This window comes from Gymnogyps californianus, chromosome 4 (genome assembly GCF_018139145.2).
Source record: "Gymnogyps californianus isolate 813 chromosome 4, ASM1813914v2, whole genome shotgun sequence".
NCBI classification, from domain to species: Eukaryota; Metazoa; Chordata; class Aves; order Accipitriformes; family Cathartidae; genus Gymnogyps; species Gymnogyps californianus.
Window position 1 is genome coordinate 9,879,622 of NC_059474.1, and position 21,490 is coordinate 9,901,111.

The 21,490-nt window shown below is 36.6% G+C and overlaps 1 protein-coding gene across 3 annotated transcripts in view; it reads right to left on the reverse strand.

Moving 5' to 3' along the window:
* Positions 1-21,490, reverse strand: part of ZFYVE28 (zinc finger FYVE-type containing 28) — a 162,912-nt gene that overhangs the window by 54,280 nt on the left and 87,142 nt on the right. For all 3 annotated transcript variants that reach the window (XM_050896654.1, XM_050896653.1, XM_050896652.1), the window contains exons 3-6: positions 8,571-8,708; positions 5,455-5,657; positions 3,624-3,713; positions 1,609-1,698 (exon numbers count right to left, since the gene is read on the reverse strand). In XM_050896654.1, the coding sequence (XP_050752611.1) occupies positions 1,609-1,698; positions 3,624-3,713; positions 5,455-5,657; positions 8,571-8,708 (521 nt within the window). The remainder of the gene's footprint in view (positions 1-1,608; positions 1,699-3,623; positions 3,714-5,454; positions 5,658-8,570; positions 8,709-21,490) is intronic.

The window sequence follows — 21,490 nt, forward strand, 5'->3', positions numbered from 1 at the left end:
CTTTGGCTTTCAGGTATAGTTTGCCTTCCATAGACCTTAACTCTCAGAAGAAATTAAAAAAAATAGAAGTGGGTTAGAGTGCTACAAAAAATGATTATGAAATGGCCTCTGTATATGTATGACCTTTAAAAGAGTTCTGAATCAAAGCTTGCATACAGTTGTAACATGGGAAGAACTAAAAATTGCAAAAAAGTGTGTCTTAATATTTCCTACTAGGTTCAAAATTCACTGACACCTGTTAACATACTAGGAAACATTGTATAACACATATGGTAAACTGATGTCCGAAAAGAAAGCTTAGACAAAAACGACTCTGAAAAATATTCCTTAAAGCTTTGCTATTAGAGGACCAAGGGGATCCAGCACTCCTCCTTGCCCCAGACCCATCCCTCTCAAGACACAGAGCAACAGCATGACAACTTTGCATTGCATCTATCTTGCATTTAAAGGCTTCTCCTTTCACAGTCCAAATAAAAGGCTTGCATTTCTTCCAGACAACACTATATCTGGATGGTTTAGTTTTTCTGTGGAACTTCATATGGCAGTGATTCATTTTCAAATCACTGGATACTTAGCAGCAGTTAAACTTTCTTCTCGTCTCCCTCTCTGTTCTTCTTTGTAATTTGGGATTGACATGGTGTATTTTTCAGAGAGCCCTTGGTTTTCCAGTTAGTCATGATGTATTCTTCTTCATTGTGTCTTCCAGCAGCTTCAAACTGAGTTCTCACATTCCCATTGTCTTTTGATAATCAGATTATTACTGTTGTTATTTTTGGAATGACAGTTACAGACAATATCCTATTTAACAGGAACAATGGGCCACAGGGATTTCCTGAGGAGAAGCCTATTACACTCAGGATTTGAGGTTTCTTATTTCCCTCAATTATACTACTTATATTAGCTAACTTTAAAACATTCACAAGGGTAAAATATTAAAAATATGCTAGCTTTACTCCAGAGAAACTGCTGTCTTATTAAATCATGAAGACTCATTAGGAAAAATGCATCTGATTTGTTCAATATTGCAAAAACTGCATGAAGCAAAAACATCATTTTAATTTAGTAGTCTTGAGCAGTAAATACAGGGCACAAATCTACACATAAGTTATACATGTTAATACTGCCTTGAAAAAGATTTAAGCCTAACCCAGTGGTCACAATGCAGTTTGTCATGACAATTCCTTTTGAACCTAGAGTCATTAAGAAAAATACACAATTCCTACTGAAAATTTTTGGCTTAAGACTTGTATCCTTAGGTCATACTATTTTTGAGTGACACAAAATAGATGCTTTCAAAAAATATTTCTGACAACGTGACATTCCATAGACTGATGTTCTTAATTTTTTTCTGGAGGATGACTGATCAATTGTTCCAGGTTCCTGCCTTCTATATTTAGAGTTCTACTTACTCTTTTCTTTTTTTCTCTTGATATTCTACATGAAACTGGTAATGATTTAAAACAAAACATAATCCTCTTTTTTAGATTTTTTAAAAGAAAGTACAAGCAAACTCAGGTGAAAGAAAATATGCCAAAATTATGAGCAAAGTTTTTGAAATCTTCAATAAATCTTTAAATGAGGCAGAGTGTAGTTTAAAAAATTACTTACCATACAATGGCTAATCTTGGAATTGTAAACATTAAAGCTGGTTCATAGTCATCTATCATATCTTGAGTGAGGTATCCAAGCCTTAAGGCTCTAAGCAGAAGAATAAAATTATTTAGTAAGAGATCAAACTCTCGAAGAATACATTTCAATAGGAAAAAATGTGAAAAATTTGTTATAAGCCAAACCAAATTGATAGTATTTCACTCACGAACTACTTTTGTACAATCTAAAACACTATATAACTGACTGCTGTAGTCCCTGCTTTAAAAAAATATTAATATAAGAAAAAAAAAAATCTTTAAACACTTAAAGCTTTTATAGCCATCCAAAACTAAAACCATTTTTAAGCCATTTTCCCTTTTTATTTACTATTTCATGCCAAGCTTCAACTTGTTACTGAAAACCACTGGTGCTTAGAGTTTTTCAAGTAAAAGAAACATTTTTAAAGTAATAGAGGAAAGTATTTGGTTTCATTTTCAAAGAAAACTTGCTATAGTCATCTAGGTCAACCCTCCCTAAACTAACAAACCAAACTAAAAAAACCACAGTTCTATACCGCAACTATTACTGAAGTCTAAGGATTTAATATTTGGGGGACACTTCCTTGTCCTCTAATAACTTTTCAAATATCTTAAGCCCCTTTTAGACTAAAACTCAATTTGCTTAGGCTTTTCACTTGGCTGTGTTTTCCAGGTTTCTTCACAATTTCTTAATCTCCTCATAACTTTCATAACATCCTCAAATTTATTCTCCGATTTGTCCATATCAGTGCGTAAGATAACACTCAAAACTGTACACTAGTCCCGCTGAGATCTGACTGGTCCCAAAAAGAATGGAAATAACTTTTTGTTATTTCTTGTCAGTACTTGTCTTGCCGATACTGCTGTTGGTGGACAGCAAAGTGACCACAAAGCAAACACCACTTTGTACTAATGGTAGATGGACTCATCAGTGCGTGGCCCACTCTCACTCCCTGTTCCTTCCTACAGTCCACTGCCAGATTATCCAAAGCTGCAAGTGAGAAACCATCTTTTCCCTCTTGCTAGGCAAATATGTGTATATGTAGTAGCTCTCTGACTGATGGAAGGTAATTCCTCCTACTTGTCGTGACCACTCTGAGTTGTAATCCTGTCTTTTAAAACGCATGTCATCTACAGATTGTGGCGGTGTGCTCTGTACTCCTTCATTCCTTAATGAAAGTATCGACCACACCAGACCCAGGGTCCTACTTCACAAGTTCTCCTAATATGACAGTAAAACCAACACTTATTCCAAGCGCGTTTTACAGTCAATTGGTCTTTCATAATTCCACCCAGACTACGGTTCACTAGTTTCCTTTTGAGAAGCGTTGCACTGCTCAAAACCTCACTAAAGCTGGGTATTTCACATGCTGTTCCCCTCTACTGCCCCACCTGCTAGGCTAGTTACTCTGTCACCAGGGGAAAAAAAAAAAAAGTTGTTCAACACAGTACACTCCAAACAAATTCACATTTTTCTTATCACCTTGTACTCCTAAAAGAACTTATGAATTGCTGGATTGTTTGGGGTTTTTTTAACATAATCTCTTCATATAGAGTCAAGCTCCAGTCCTCTAAGTTTTTAAATAGCCTTTACAAGTTATTTGCGATAATCACTAGAGGTTCACAGATGATTTGAATCATCTCCCCATGTATTCTTGCATGAAATATCATTAAGTCTTGATGCCTTAAACAGATTTAGTTTATTTAAATGCTTAGTCTTCATTTACACATCTATAACTAGGCATATCAACAATATTGTTATTGTTGGATTATTAACTTTGGGGTTTTTTTTGTCTAGAAAACAAAAAAGCATAGGCTTGTGACTGCCAAGTGTGCTTAAAGCTTTTTAACTTTGTACTTGGATACTTACTAGAAAAGCAAAATACCTGGTGTTTTATGATGCTTCTTAAAGACTACAGTTAAAGTATTTCTACGAAAGCTCAGACTGCAAGTAAACACAGAAATGAAAATCTAGTACTTAACTAAAATGCTTACCTCTCTACAGTTTCACAGAAAAGTACGATTACCTCTTGCTGTACATAATATTCTTTTGGAGACTTCACAGGTACCATGGCCGACACATAACTACAAAGATTAAAAAATAACGCACTACTATTTTACATGCTTTAACAAACCAGATTATAAATAAAAACAAACCTAGGACAAATCATCTTAGAAACCTAACCTTTCCTGTACCATTTTGTATTTATTTTGACAGCACTCACTATGAAAATTGCACAGTGTAAGAATCTGTAAGAAATGCAGCCAATTCAGTTATTGCAGATAGAGGCAATGGAACTCAGTAGTAATTTAGAAACACAATTACACACATTTAGCAATCAGAACTCCATACTGTGTGGCACAGGGAGGTAGGCCCTAGAAAGATCTTTATTGCTGCATCGTGAAGATAAAATAGTTTACTCTGCATTTCCTTAAGAAAAAACCTGACTAAAATGTACATTTTATCTAGAAAGGTTTTACCTGAAATTATATTAGTGAAATTCAGTTACCCAGCAGAGACAATTTAGGAGACTTAAAAGTTGGCCCCGTTTCTATGTGGAATTACATGCAAAAGCACTAATTCACAAGGTAAGAAACATTGGTAAAAGTGGTTTTCTGCCACTGTATTACTTAATCAGTCATTTGTAGACCACAGGTAACACAGGAAGGGAAGAATTTGTTTGCAAAACAATGGCAAAGAAAAACGCTGTATGTAGAGAGTTGGTATGGACAGGCCAGAAACTGTGCACAGGCACTGTCAAGAACCAGTTACTGATTGTCACCAGTGTCTGCACTCAAAGCCACACTTAAAAAACATGATTTTAGCCAATGTTTTCAATTCAAATGTTTTTCAATGTAACAATATAACAACGGGTTTTTCAATCAGAAAAAATTGCTTACCTCAGTAAAATAATACAAGAGAATATGAATACTGAGTGAGCAAGGGCAAACAGTAATGGAGACAAGACAGTCTATGGATTATTCCCAAGAAAAATTTAAAACACTACCCAATTCTAAGAAACCTGTTCTGCCGAGGGTAGGAATGGTTGTATTATATTAGATCCATAGATAATCTTGTCCAGTATCCTGTCTGTAACTATGCCCAGCACCACAAACATCTAACAGACATGCAGGAAGCTGGCTTAAATTCTGAAGCACAATGCAAGACTTGGTTAATGTGACCTTCGATGCAATAAGCAGTTATGTTTCTCACCCCAAAAGCAGTTATTTTTATTTTTGCTATAAACCTCCAAGCCATTTTTCAATCACAAGTTCTTAAATCAGTGAGTTCCTGCAGTCAATTATGGCTTGTGTAAAAGCACTTCCTTCATCAGATTTCAATTTGCCTTCTTAAATGCACTGGGTGCATCTTGCTTGTATCTCCAAGCACAAGAGACCAAAACCTCATAATCTCTAGACTATTTGTAATCATACTTTTTTTTTTAATGGTCTCTTATTTGTTGCCTTTCCTCCGACAAACAAAACATTAAGGGAAGAGATTTATGGCTTCCTTTTGTGTCTTGGAAAACCTCCCTCAAATGCCATATGCCAGTATGCAAATGGAAGATTATAGTTTGGTTGAAGAGAGCAAATGTTGATTGCTAAAAAGCTATTTAATTTTCTTTTCATTATTGCTACACTGGAAGGAGAAATCTAACAATACAAGAAATTACTGAAGAATTCAAATACCGTGACAAAAAAATTACATATTTTTTCCATAAAAAGAAAACAGAACAAAACAGCCAACTTCCAAAAACCAACAAGCCACACAACAGCTGTAGTAGCCAAGCCAATGCTCACAACACATTTACTTGGGATCTTTTACCTTAATTCAAATTCAGCAAAAAGGACGTCAAAATGCTTGAGTGAGTCTTTCATTTTTTCTGTGTAGAGGTTCAAATCCCTTAAGGCCTGGTCACGAATGATATTTCTAACTTCCTCTAGGCTTCGGGTCAGATCCTTGGCCAACGGCCTCATAGCCATACTCTCAATTTCACGATTCATAATAATTGAACCAGCAGCCAAACACTATGAAATACATTAAGAGAGAAAATATTAATTTTTACAAAGTTACTTTTATGTTTAAAAAAAAGCACAAGATGTGATATTTAATACTTTGAACAAGGGCAGTACTTAGCAACCCATTTGTTGCAAATTATTAAACAAGTGAAAGATGTAAGACTGATATGCTGAGAGTCATAAGCCTTCGCATAAAAGGTTAGGGAGCAGCTCAGTCAGGGAGACATGAGAATGGGGGGAGGTTCAAGTGCAAGAACCACAGAGCTGACAGAATAATTTAAAAAAGCTCTTTTCCCACTAGTTAGGCAATAAATATTGGTAGGATACATACTCTATATACGCAAGGAGTGCTTGCACAAGAGGGATGTGAATCCAGCTAAAGTATGATCAATGGACTGTTTTGATTCAGGCTAGACTGCTTGATTGTGTAAAATAAATCTATTCCTTACAAAAAGGACAGAAATTCTGCAACCATGATGCCTTTTGCAGCAAAACTGGTCACACTGGCTATCAGACCAGGGATCCAGCTAGATCAGTATCCTACCTCTGACAGAAGCTGTGAATATATTTTATAGGAAAGAACACAAAAACCAAGTCACAGAGTGATTCTTCCCTTTCAGTTTCTGGAAAGCAGCTATTTAAGAGACTCCTTGCCCCAAGAGTTATACACGGACTCCCTCTGACCAGCTCACAAAGACATTAAAAGTAGTCTTTTACTGTAACACATGAATAAAACTTTTTTAAAATCTTGCTATTAAAAACAAGCTATTTAATAATCTCTGCTCCTAGCTTTATTCCTTTATGGATACATTTGGAAGACAACAAGCACTGATATATATCATACTTGCTGTATTAATGGAAATATTTTTATTAACTGAAAATATACAAGGTTGTTCTAGTCTCAAAGTTCTCTTTTTTTTTCTTTTTTTTAAATCTCCATTTCAGCTCTGTGTCCCTCCCCACTCCCGTGGATGGGACGCATTTCTGCAGCTCTGTATGGGGGACCTGCAATCCCAGCCCTTGCTCAGCAGCCTGATGTATTGATTCGTGTTTTAAGGGCACTCAGAGAAGATCATGTTCTTGCCTCTTATCAGCCAAAGCAGTATTTGTGGGGAAGTATGGATAAGGCAAGTCTTACTGGTTGGTAGCTACTCAGTCTGATAACTCAGAGCAATTGCACTGACAAGGACACATAAATGTATATTCATAACAGTCCATACAATCTTCCTTACTACATGAATTTACAGGAGGACAGTGTCTACAGTAGTATGAGTTAGCATTACTTCATCACTGCATATGTTACTTTCTCTGAAACCAACCGGTCTCTCCAGCCCGTTGGTTTGATTTGGAGACAGTGAAAGTTTGATTTGGAAAGAGTAAAAGCATTTTTATGTTAGCTTATGTAACACAAACAGTGAATAAAGGGAGACTTTTTTTTCCTCCTACAAGATACTGGCTGTCTCACCAATTCCCTCAAGCATTTTCCACAATGCAAGGAGAAGTTACTACATTGGCTGGCATTTTTCCTGTTTGTTCGTTGCTGTAATCCCGGTTTGTTAGTCCCTTAGAGTAAGAAAGGATAATGGGATTCACAGGGATTCATTATGGATGGTTGCAGAAAGAATTACCCCATCTTCTCCTACCTAAGTACCAAGGAAGCACCATTAAGTCAGTGTGTCAGACTCTCAGCATTTTAACACAGAGCATGGCATCACCTGGATGACAGCAGTGAAGGTCACATGATAACGAGAGGAAAAACTGCTGCTGTTTTTGCTGAGGACAGGATTATAAAGCATTGGCATATCGAATAAATTTTGTAAATTCTACCGGGGACTTCCCTGACTCAGAGGAGCCGACAATTAACAACCGTCAAAGAAAGTTTCAGAAACAGAACATATGGAGGCATATTGGACTGAACAAGATAGGAACTACTGATGGAGAGCATGCACTTTAAAAAGAAAGGAGGAACTGGTAGAGAAAAGAATGGATAATAACAGGAGCCAAAGGACTACTTCAAATACAGGAGAGGCAAAGCTGAAAATGACACCACAGTGTGCACTGTTGTGTGGTGGGATGTCTAGACTACTCCTCCCTCACCTCTCAACAAATCCATGGTGCTTAAAGTCACCCTCAGACCAGCAGACCTGAAGACACTAAGGTTATCATTAAAAATGCCACAATGATTTATTTTTTTTTTTTTAGCCAACAGACATCAGTACTGATGAATAAATATCTTGCACATCACATCCTTTTTTCTGACACTTCAGGCTTCCCTTGATTAAAATAATTAAAGCTTATTCACTACAAAAATCCCTTGTTCCTACAGGTTGCTGTAGAAGGTCTTTGAGAGAAACCAGTTAAAAGAAAAGCGGACTTCAGTGTTTTACACAGAAACCATTATATTTTTAGCATACACATGAAACAAGCGAGTTATGTGCAACAAATGTCGGCTCAGCAGTTATGTATGTTTAATATGAGTTATAGCATAATATAGCCATTAAAATACAGTGACAGCATGCACTTATATTTGTCGGAGTTAAACTTTCATCCTGATAAAATTCCCTTATATATCTTTATTTGTTTCTAAGATTTTCAAAGCATGAGGTGCAAGATGGTCTATCAGGATAAAAAAAAGAATATTAATCAGATGCTAATTTACAAAAGAATAGTTTTTAAGAGGTGGTCATAATGGCAGCAGATAATTATGAAAATAAACCGGTATGCTGTTAGCCCAACCAATACCAAAACCATAGCTAAAGAATCGCCTTCCATTGAGCATCCAGAGCAAGTTCTCAAAGATGTTTACTTTGCTCTATATATGTATCATTTCCAGAACAGTCTCAAGATGTACTTTAAGCTTCTGGCTGTAGGCCACAAAAAATTGTCCATTAACCCCAAGTAACAGAAATATGAGAGACTTACTTCTGCTCCAAACCAAAGCTGTCCTGCAAGGTTGTCATGGCGTATTTCCTCTGGAAACTTAACACAAAAGTCTCGGTTGGCCCGTTCATGGGGAATGCATTCATCCATGATTTGATTTATGATGTTCAAAACATTATCCTGAAGCAAAATATAGGATAGCATATATACTGTTCCCACAGAAATCCCACAAGATTTTCTCTAACTTTTAATAGGAATTATTAGTGAGGCACCAACTAATTAAGATAGAAAATGCAGTATTTAACTCTTAGGGTTGTCAAACACACACAGAGAAAACAAAGAGGAGAATATTGCATAGAAAGAAGACTGGCAAACTTCACTTCTAGTTTTCCTAGAGACTGTTTCTCAGATTCACTGCACTTAGACTACTTTAGTGAGATTTCTGATGAGGAGGCACGATTTAAAGAGCTTGTCACCTCCAGCTATCTATCTGTAAAATATCAGTGAACAAACTAGAAGTACAAGTAAATTAGACTTCTCTCATTTCCCCTCACCAGCCCCAGTGATATGCACTTCATTCTTCCCCAAAAGAACACCTGACAGAGTACCCAGGAGACATCAGAAATTGAGTTATATTGGGACCATTGGGGTTGAATAGACTTAAACTCATCCTGGGAATCTAAAGCAGGTAGTTTCCACACTTGAGTCCCCAAGGGCTGGCACACCAGCCTGCCATCTCACCCCCCGGCAATCCAGGAGGATAAGGGGACACCGCACAAGTTAAAGAGAGTCTTAATAACTGCTCTGATCTACATCTGCACCAGGACAAAGATCAAAGCCTATAACCAGTTTCCTGATATGCAGTAAATAATCCGTATTCATTTATTTGAAAAGATAATTTTCACATAGCCCTGCTGGGAACTGCATGGAATTTGATTAACATAATAAAGGTAGATTCAGAGCATGAAAAAGCCTGAGTGCTTTCATTAAAGTTGTTTTGTCTGTCTCATGCTTCTTTCACTGTTTACAGAATTCATGTTCTATTTAAAATATTTTTTAAACAAATAAAAACAAATCTGTCTGTATAGAACTGTTTAACAGACAGAATTGCATTAAGTCTACACTTTACTGTTTTATTTTCCTCTGCATTTAAAAAATAATAGAAGACAGGAATTTTGAAGAAACCTGCCCCTTTAATATGTTCCCCACTGAGAAAGACAAAACCTACTTTAGGTACAAAAAAAGATTCACATTTTCTATAATTTCAGTGCAGACTGCTGTAACTGCTGTTGCCACACAATAATCTTAACATTAATGCCGTAATCACAGTTGTCTTCATCCAAAATAAATACATACATTAACCATTGGCAATATTTATTACACATTGGTATAACGTACTTTATGTGTTAACAATTAAAACATTGTTACATAAATGTATTTTTTGCAAGTCTGTCATGAGGTAACACATTTCATTTCAATAAAGTTGTTAAAAACAAACAAACAATGCCTTGGACATTTAAAACACACTGGCACACATAATACTCAACTACCTGCTCCAGAAACAAATCTGAAAAACAAATGCTCTGTAGCTCCTCTGTGGCATCAAAACACAGATCATGGCCAGCAGGTATTAGAAGAGACAAGAAAACAAAGCTAGATTCACCGACATATAAAATACTCAATTTTAGAGACGCACCCCTCACTCTGCTGGGTATAACATGCTGCCAGGATTAGTGGGGCACTTGGATCCCTAGGAATCCAAAGAGATGCCCATTGTAGAAATTGAGGGAAAAACCAACCTCACAATATCCCCTAGTGTAACTGCAAGGGGAACTTAAGTTCAAATCCTGGAAGAAGACAGAACAGAGCAAAGATGCCCACACCCTGTTTCGGCACCACCATCCTGAACCACAGGCTGAAGAACAAGCCAGACTGCCGCCACCTCCCCTCTCCAGGATAAAATGGAGATAGAGAAGGAATCCTGTGCAAATTAGTATGACACTTTAGGGTGAGAAAAATCAGACTCACAGCAAGTTTCCTATTTTCCTTCCCTCCACTTCTTAATTCCTGGTATTGAGTATACTTCTCTCATCATTATTTAGCTAGATCTAGCTGGCAAACCAAAATATTTTGAAAGTAGGCCCCATAAGGAAATCAACTCCTAAACCACTTAGTTCCTACCCAAAGTTACAGAGCAAAGAATGAAACTGAGGATTAAAGCATTTAAATTGTAGAAGGGCACAAGTCACTCATGTATTGTAAATCACTTATTACTGATCTATTTTGAGACCAGGTGCTTTGCCTGTAGCTCCCATTTCATCACCAGAGCAATACAGGTTGGCACATTAGGATGAAAAAGCCAGATTCTTGTTTTCAGGGAATTAATAAAAGTTTGCAAAGATTTAGCATTGGAGAGATACAGTGCTAAAAAGCAATCCTACCAGTTAAATTTTACAAAAGCTGTAGGATATACAAAGAAATATTAAGGCAGGGAACTCTGAGAATAATTATATTTGAATCTGATTATATCAGATTTTAAATAATCCAATTCCATTTTATTTTAGGACATGATATTCCAATTTATTTTACTTGCCACCAAACTGGAATATGGGAAAATGCAATTTTCAATCTCTTGCTTTTTTTTCCTAAAAAGCTACACAGAACAGGATGAGACCTATATTGAAAAGCTTTCCTCCCTAAATTTTTTTTTATACTTTAATGCATTATTTTTCAAATGCAATCTTATTTTACAGCAGCTACAAGACAGACTGAATTTCCCTTTTATAATCACCTACATACTCAAAATTCCTGATATATCAAAGTACATTTTATGCAAATGGAGTAAAGCAACAGGACTCTCATCTGGCCAAGCAACTGTTCTATATTTTTGTTCTGTTTTTCTAATCATTATACCTGTAAAAAAAGTACTAAGATTCTGTCTAAATCACCTCAGGAGAGAATTATTATAAGCATCATGAAATTCTGTACCTTAATGCACTTAAATCAAATATTGCAACTGAAGGCAACAGCATATAATAAAGATGATGAAACTTTTTACAAAGCAAGAACAACACTAATTTTTCAGTATATCATCTGTTTACCACCTAAATGACATTTAATATTCTTCCTCATTTCTTCAATATTCCTATAATCTCTAGATGCTTCTGTTCCAGAGCACCCAAGATCTACCAACACATCTTCATGTACGACAAATTTCCTGAGTCAGTTTAAAAAAAGAGTTATTTGTAACTTGTGCAGTACTAGTAAGTTAAACCATAGGTAATTAGAATTTTCATATATATACTTCCCAATGGAGATAAATCACAATAGCACAATCTCTGGACTAGTAGCAGTTTTTTGTAAAGAGTTACCTGGCTTCACATAGGCAGCTGGTCATTCTGTCAAAAGCTAAGTGAAAAAGCCAATTAAAAAGATAAGCATCTTTTCCTGCATACTTAGTGGTGATACTGGAAGATTAAGGAAAGAATAGTTGATGGAACTTTGCCATTTAGTGTATAAATGCTGAAAGATTTCTACAAGGTGAATTGTTTTTGCTGTTTCAAGATGTGCAATTTCCCAAACTCTCTGATTTTCTACAGGGTTTATTTTATCCTACAGAAAAAAAACCCAATTCCCCATCACTTTCCTTCCCTCTTCCATTCCTTCTTCTTATATGACACCCGGAGCAGAGCAACCTAAATAGGAAATCTGGAATACTTGCTCCCATAATGATTTCAAATCTCAGCTGCTTTGAAACTGGAAGGATGCCAGCCAATTTAGACAGACTATCCAATGCATTGTAAGCAAATTAGTCTTTTCTTTAAAACAGCTTCAAGAAACATTCAATTTAGTTAATTACAGTATTCTGCTTTGTAAGCTAAGAACGAATGGGTTCAGATACATGGTAGCATTGAGGTTTTGCTCTAATTTAAGCAACAGAAATCAATTAATTGGAATTGAAGCAGTAAATCTTTCACTTGATCCATCTTTCTACATAAAAGCCTCCGGATTTTAATGTATCCTTTGGTGGCTTTATCTGTTATCTTTTGGTTCATTTGCATACCAGGATGAGCACAGTTTTGTTTCAGCTGCTCTGTTTAGGCTCTCCAGCAGCACAACAGGCAGCCGCTGCAGAGATTCTGCTTTGGGATTTACTCCAAGTTTCTCATTTCCTGTAAAATAGAGCTCAGTGTTTCACATAACAGACAGCACTTATATTTTATTTTGATAGGAAAGACAATGAGTGGTAGTGAGTCAATGTATGTAGTTAGCCACAGTAGAGGACAAAAAGTTGGTTTATTTTCAGCCCAGCAGTAACTGGCCGTATACTCAATAATCAGAGCATAAAGCTAACAGCAACTGCCGCATTAGCTTTCAGAATAGGGATAAAAAGAAAAGCCAATAACTTTATCTTGCTTATGCTCCAAAACGTATGTTTAGATCAACAAAAGGCAGACTTATCTACCCTTTCATACATGTGCTTGATAAAATCTATGCTGCTCTTCCATGCTATTAAATTCAACATGACCTTCCTGAGGTCTTTTGCAAGATTTCTTCAGAGGAAGATAACTTCCTGTGTTGTTCAGTACTTCTTTAGTATCCATTTTTTGAATTATCAGTAAAATCTAGCCAAGCCAACACAGTCTGTGATAATATCACCATGAGCTTAATAGATGGTGTTTTAGCCTCTTCATTTAAATACATCCCTCACATTTTTCATTTCTTTTTCTGGCTTGATGTTAAGTTGCAGACCTCCTTCAACATCACATTTATGACAAACAGAAGCAACTGATGAACACAAATTAAGGCCAAACATAAAGGAAAATTTTGTTGTAATTAAAGCAATTAGCTAATACTCAGATTTTTATGGGTTACTTTCATTAACAGAAGAAACCAGTAATAAGGTGACATACTCTTTGATGTAAGTAACAGGATTTCAAAGGTCACCCAAAAGTCCTGGCTTCAGAACCCGGCAGGGTACCTACAGACGGCTGTTTCACCCATCAGAGATCCAAAGTCGCTCTCCAGACAGCAACAAGTTCCACTGCTGTCCCTCCAGCCCATCTTGCACACATCCCAAAGGCCGCGCTCTCAGTCTCTCTTTTTTGCCCCATCAGCTATTTGACTATTTCCCACTGCCAACTTCTAGATGCTCCACTTTCTAAAAGTAACCCAGGATTTTTCTATGTATGAACTTTGGACAGTAGCTTCTAGTTTAACCTAGCCCACTATAGACCAGTACCAAAATTCATCATGAATTAAAGGCAACTTGGATCTCTAGCAGTTTAAATGCTGTATTGCCCCAGCCCAGCAACAATGTTTGTTGCAGTTTGTGTTGAACTGCAACATCAAAGCTTCTCTTCCTGAACTGTCTTGTTGGTGTACCCTCAACAAGAGCACTAAACGCTCCAACTGTCACAGGTTTATTAATGGAAATTTTGATCCCACCTCCTGCATATATTAAAAATTTATTATGCATACACTGAGGAATTACATCTCCAAGTGGAGCGATTGTTACATATGAAGTGGTGAACACTGGCACACCAATTTTCAAACAAGACACCACAGATATTTGAGCACAGCTTCCAATAAAAATGGTTAACAGAGACGTAGTATTTGTTTATTGGCTAAAAAGACATTTTTCACTAACTCAGTGTTCACTCTTTTGACAAATTACATTTAAATTTAACTTACATCTGTTCTGAGCATCTCTGTCTCTAACATGGAGACCTAATCATGGAATTAATTTCCCTCTTTTCTTACTACTCACCTAAATATAGCTCTCAGTAAATAAAAGAGGAATCCCCATTTACAGAAGGGCTGTTTATAACTAAGACCAACTTGAGAGACTACACTAAGTACAGCATTGCTACAGGGCATCATCCTCTCTCTGTAGAAAAGAGCATTTTCAGATCTCAAAAATCTAAGTGTTCCTGATGCTACCATAAGAAAAAAATCTGTTTTACCCCTCCACATCAAAAAGCCATTAATTAATATTAGACATGACTGTCTTTACTGAAATGAAGTATACCCAAACTTGTACTGAAAGACTGTTCTCAGTACAGAGCTTTTCAGCCAAGCGTCCTTTTATCAGTAAGAGATAACTTAAGAACTTTGTCCACAGTAAATCAAAATACTACTAGATAAATATCATGAATACAAACATGCTCTTACAGCAGTGTATACGTACTTAAGCCTTTTCTATAAAGACTCTAAAATGTTTGTCTTTTAATATAAGACATTTGAAAATAGTCCAGTAAGTAACCTGGTATACTAACATCCCCTTTTACATAGTTTCGTAGCAACAGAAGAGTAAAAGACATTTGCTTTGAACACGGGTATCTGCTGCAATAAACATAAAACGGGCTTTCTCCACCACCAGTACCAGGCAACTGCCTTCCTACCATGGTACAGTGATCCCAAAACTGCCTTAAAATGTAATTCAAGATTTCCCAAGCACAAAAGAATTTCAGCCTGGCACAGAGCTGGCACCGCCTTCTTCATATCACTCCAAAGCTGCTCCACAGCTGAGGCCACGAGCAGAACAGAGGCAATGTAATCATGACTTACTGCCACCTTTGCTTTGCTTTCCCCTACTGCAGAGTGAAAGCATCCTGCATCCCCAATGCATTCTGAGCTGGCATGGAGCCTGCTTTCCTCCCTATGGTTCTCTGCTGCAAATTAATTCCCTGACCTGCAGTGCACAGCATTTTCAATCCACTCTGCCCACAGTCTTAGATAACAGGCAGTTTCTCTGAATGACCTATTTGATCCATATAAGTGGACACACATGAAAAAGCTTGTTAACATGGAAAACCTCAATTTAAGACTACAGTAGTACACACCATTATGATTCTTTTTTCAAAGAAAAAATATCTTACAATATTAATCACTCCCTACATAAGATCAAATATGAATCCAACATGCAGAAAGGAAATAAAATTGTTAGTTGATAGAGTTGTACTGATGGCCCAACTTACGGTCAAGCATTTTATATTTTCTAGCCATCATGCTAATCATTCTATAGTGAAAGATAATACAAGTGACCAAAAGTTTCCCAACAACAATGAAGAAAAGCTGTTAAACAGATAAGATTTAAAAAGACACAATTAATTATTTTATTTACTAATTAGAAATGTTTATTGCTGCACATTTGTTTTCTACCTAGCTATATCATTCCACTGATCGCTTAACATTTCTGGGGGAAAAAAGGTAAATTAAAATCTGCATTCGTAGCCTGAATCCAACAGAATAAAAATCAACTCTTCTGATACTTGCAGGCTATTTAGTGTATTTAGCACAATTATACTCAAGTTCATTTTCTTCATTCACAGTGCTTTTAAGTACAAACATATGAAAGGGTTGACAAGGCTGTGTGTTTTCAAAAGAAATGTTACAAGCTTTCACTCAGTTGCATACCCAAGTAGCAAACAGGTACCTGACATCAACTGTTTGAAGATGTCAGGCAGCACAGACAAGACATCTGTTGAAGCAATGCAACTCACACAAGTAATCATTACTAGGAGTAATGAAATGACAAATGTTGTAATCAATTACAAAACAACTGAACTGCAGATGAAACTCTATAGGAAAAAAACCAAACTTAAAAGCTCTGTTATCACAGATAAACAGTACAGCAGAAATGTGCATTGTCTGGAATTTAAGGTTAATCTTGACATCATCACTTAAATAAAAAATGCTTTTCTTCTCAGTTTCTCTTTCTTTTCTGAACTGGCACTGTCCCCACTTAAATTAAATTGGAAGAGATTGTATAAAAGAGAAAATAATTTTCTTTGAACAAGGCTTGGCTCACTCTCCCATCAGTCAACTGCTCAATCCTTCTGGCATGAATTTCTGGCTTTCCTACATCTGCATCAAGTCTCTTAAATACAGACCTTATGAGTATTTCTCTAGAGTCACCAGCTGTGTTATATTTTAGAAAAAGCCTCACAAACAGGTACAATTCAGAAAACGAGCATGATGCCCTTCCTCACCACAGATCAATGAGTAATGCCCAAGCATTCCAATACAACTGAATGGGCTGGAGAGGATCTGCTTTTGGTTCCTACTTCTTCCCTCTACTGTTAAAAAATATTTTTGCCTACTACAGTTTCTAAACTTTGGGAACACCAAGGCTTCTTTCAGTCAACTTCTTCCCTCGATCTCAATAATTGCCCTGCTGTCTCCTTCATTGACCTCCACTAACCAAACTAATGTAATGCCTCAAGGGTTGCAAATTAAGCAGGTTAGAAAGACTTGGCCATTACTTTAGCTAAAAGTACTCCTGGCTCAATCCACACTGTTTAACCTTTATATCAATTAACAAAGTAACATCAGGAATAGATTCTTGCCAGCTTCTAACCAATCATTAGGTTTCAGAATCCAGCAGGGAGTTTCTTACAGCTTTAGTCTAACTTGTCTCGTTTAATGAGATCTATTTTTGCCTAATTCTACAAGAAAACGTTCTTCGATGGACAGATGCAATCAAACATGAAAACGTCGCACCTCTGAACTGCCATCATTGTTCACAGTGATTATGGTACATGCTCCCAGTTTGCTCTTGTCAAGAATGTTAATGAATACAATTAGTATTTTTTAGATAATTCACTGCCAATCCACTATGACACCAGCATTGTCCTATGAGTTATTTAATAGCTCTTCACAGATACCTTCTTCATCAAGGGATGCTCATTAATGCTGACTTTCTTTTTAAAAATTGCTTTCTCTTTAGCACGGATACAATCCAGATAAAGCACAGAATAAAAGGGTGTATTTTTTTTCCCTAGAGATTCCTTATTCTCATACCATTTAAACTTATCAGATGATAGGAGACACCTTCAGATAAGCTTCTTTTATACCTGAAATAGAAAGCCACTTTTCATCAAAGACGGGCAGCAAACAGCATAAGGCCATTTTGCAGTGTAAGCGTTAGGCAGCAAGGCCAACTTGAGAAGTCAGCCGCTTATCTCACCTGCTTTGCCGCTTTTGTTCCCATCTCCAGGCTGTCACAGGCTGTCTCACCAGCACGCTTGGCTTACTTGTACAGGGGGCATATGTGAATGGTTTCAGTGCACTGATCCACAGTAACCCAGGTCATTTCTCTGTTAAAGTTCACAGAATGACTCTGCAAATATGTGCATCAGTACAGCTGAAGATGTGGTTTCCTAGAGGTCTAAAGCTGACCACAGCTTATTTAAACTGCCTATGGATAAGGATCTATACACCCACCGCTCTCTCTCCACTTCTGTCTGCAGACACTCCTTCAGCTGTATGTCAGCTCTTTCATGCCATCATGCATCCACACGCACAGTGAATCAACGTGACCGTTTGGCTGAGAGTGTGATCCCACCAAAGCCTCCTCTACAACCAGGCTTCCAGGTGATCCCACCCACTCCATGGCTGTTCACTCACTGCTGGAACATGAGCCAGGTTCCTAGAGCACGCAGACTAGTGCTGGAAGGAAGGAAGGACAGACAAGGCTACCTCTTTTGATGGCAGCACAGTCTCAAATCAGTTTAAGCTAAGGGGAAGCTGTGCTTTGAGGGGGTGCCATGCTGAAGTGTGGGGATAGGAATAAGAATAGCGTAAATTTGGAATGGAAAACCTTTAAATTGACACCACCAATGGACCATGGAATTATGCCTAAGGAACTGTGTGTGATAACACAGAAATACATGTTTGTGCAGATTTTTTTTATAAAATTGAGGTTTAACTTGTTTGCCCATACTCAACCACATATCCAAGCAATAAAGCTAAGGGATTACTGAAACTAAAATGTTTATAACATTTCTACCCAGTGCCCAAGAGCTTGCTTGAATCAAAGACTGGGCAATCCACATGCACAGCTGCTAAAGTTATCACAGGACTCTGACCAAAACCACTCAAATTTACATAAATATTTTTTTCTGAAATCACTCTCTGCATTTCCATTAATATAGTTATAAAACCTAGCAGTGTTAATCCATGGCACTGGTAGATTTAAAAGCCTTTACCTGCTAGGAGAGAAAGAACACACTTTGCATTAAAAAAACAATGGAAAATCTGATTTCACTGAATACAGAGTTAATTGAGCGAGTTATGTTGAAGTTCTGCAGCTGTAGACAAGACAAAGAAAGGCCAATGTGGTATTATACCACCAATAAAGAGTTATATCCAACAATAGTTCAACTCAAAACTGCAGAGCCCAGATCTCTGGAGACCGCTATTCTAATATAGACTGTTCAGGCCTAGGATCATTTATACTATCTGTATATTTTAAATGAGTGATTTAAGGGTGTCCTAAAAATTTACATAAAGATAATGCTGCCTTCCTTGTTGAGGAATGCCCTCAAAATTTTCTTTTCTCAGTTATAAAATATGATGTACTTTTAGACTCTTATTTGCATTGCAGAATAAGCCAGACAACCACAAATATGTTAATTACATTGGCTGAGAGAACTCTTCACATTCCAGCTACAGGGTCAAATTATTTTCCAGTCAAATTTGCAAAATCCCTATGGAGGACAATAGTACAAATAATAAACAGGGCTGACACTGAGGCCAGAGGAATGTAGGAATGTGTGAAAATGGAAAGCATTTTTTAATCCTAGTTATCACGCAAGTCAAAAGTAGACATGACTCTGCAAGCCTGCTAGAATTCTTCCTTGTTTATTTATGAGATTACATCAGATCTAACCAGAAAAAAAGAAAAAAAAAAAAAAGACCTTCTCACACTATCAGAACAATTCTAAAGCAAAAATTACAAGAGCTTATGTCAATAAGCCAGTTTATCTCAGTGCCTCGGTTGCACAAATCAATTCAATAAGCTCTACAGCCCAAAGATGATCACTTATGCTTCTACATGTACTACGCTGTTTTATTATGAGCACTATATAAGTGGAACAACAACAACTTTAGCAGTAGTTACAGACACCCTGGGGCAACTGAGAAATCAAAGAATACAAATATCTGTTGCTTGGTATTTGTTTAAGTAATCTTCATGCACAGAAACCTTGAGAACTGAAAATGTATTCTCAGGGCAAAACCAAGAATTTATATTGTGTATATCATACAGTAGTATCAAGAGTACTACATTTTTTAAATTAAATTCTGGGCCTTTTTCTGAACTATGGAACAAGGAGCAGTATCGGCATATAAAAGAAGTGAGCTTTATTTGCTTTGCAGCGGGAAGAACCGTGTACCTGCAGTAATACTGCTGTTGTTCATCTCAACACTACTTTTAAAAGCGTTGAAAAAATAGCACTGCTCTGTAAAAACTGGAAATCCAGCAGGAGAGAGTAGATAGCATAAGCAAAAAGGTAAGCATTCTTAACCAACACAGCACACTTTCTGCATAATTCACTTCACACAAGTATTTATTTCCCAAAGCCTTTAAAATGGGAAGTTTTTATTTGTACAAGTAGTGCAAAAGCACGTAGTAGCAAAGCCTACCATCCGATGCCTGCTCTCCGACATCAAACTTTTCCTTATCACAAGCTGTTTTCATATCAACCATTTCAAACTTCTTTGAAGCCATACTAACTTGCTAACAGATGTAATTCTTTCAAAAATTAATAATTTTTTTAAATGACTGCCTTAAAGTCTGCATTTTTTCCACGAAGAACATTGTGCTGCAATGAGCTAACACAAATTCTTTCCAAAGCATAAGTTTGAGGCGGAAGATAGTCACTGTATCTTTACACCACAAAAGGAACTTGGAGTTATGACTGAACTATTTAAGCTTCTCCTTCTCTCTGTCTAATTATAAAGTTACAATGACTGAACAAGCTACCCTAATGGGTAACAGTTTATTTTCTTCCCATCACCTTGAACTCCAGCCATTCAATTAGTAGTTTATTGTTAAATTATACACTAACAGTAACAATAGGGCAGTCTGAAATTCACCTACTCTGTCAAACTCCAAAATATTTTGTAATTCAAAATATTTTGTAATTCAAAATATTTTGTAATCCCTCCTTCTAATATGCAGAAGTCCTCATTGCGCCCAATGCATAATATATGTAGATACACATGTAGATAAACATCTAAAGGCTTCCTTTTGTTTAATGAATACTTACTTATGACAACCTGACACGCAAGAAAACAAGGTTGCACAATATTCCACAAAATATTCTTCATAATAATCCATTTTCCGTATTTGAAATATATATATACACAGTGTTATAGTATTGGTGTTATAGCCCTTGAAAATAGATTAAATAGTTAACGATTTATGAATTATTTCATATAGAAAAACCCAGCCTTTATTTTAACTTTCAAGTATGTTAAGGTCACAATGAAAATTAAATTCCACTGCTAAGAACTGTCTTTAAAAAAAATAATTTGCCTTCTTGTCTTTCTTATCATACTTCCCCAGCATTAAAGAAAAACTAAATGAAAGAAAGGGTTTTTTTCTTATACGATTAAGTGAAAAAGCTTCTAACAGAAGAGAAGAGACTTAATCCCCAAGTATGGAAATATCACCAAATAAATAATTTGCACGTATTGTTAATCTTGCCAACATGGTACTACCACGTACGTATGGAGGAAAGAAGGCAAATTGCAGCACATTTAAGTCATGAGCCTATATAAACAACTCAGTGGCTGATACTAGAATTTATCCTTCTTTGCAAGAGTAAAAAAAAATTTAAAAGGGAGAAATACAGCAGAGCTGACAAATCCTCTGATGGCAGTGTTGAAGAATGTGGAAGAACTATAAAGCCCCTCATAGTCAGACACGTCACATTACATTAATTCCTACAGAATTGGATCTAGTATAGTCTCATACTTCACAAAATGCTGAGAAAAGTCAGTTTTAAAATGACCTGGCTCCACTATCCTCATTTAGCCTTCAAATGCTCTGGGAATTACACCAGTGTGTCTCAGGTCCACTATGTCAATATTCAATCAAGATAACATGTCAGTTTTTCTTAATATAAAAAGTACGATCTAGGGCAGATAATCATACATTAAGAAATGAAACA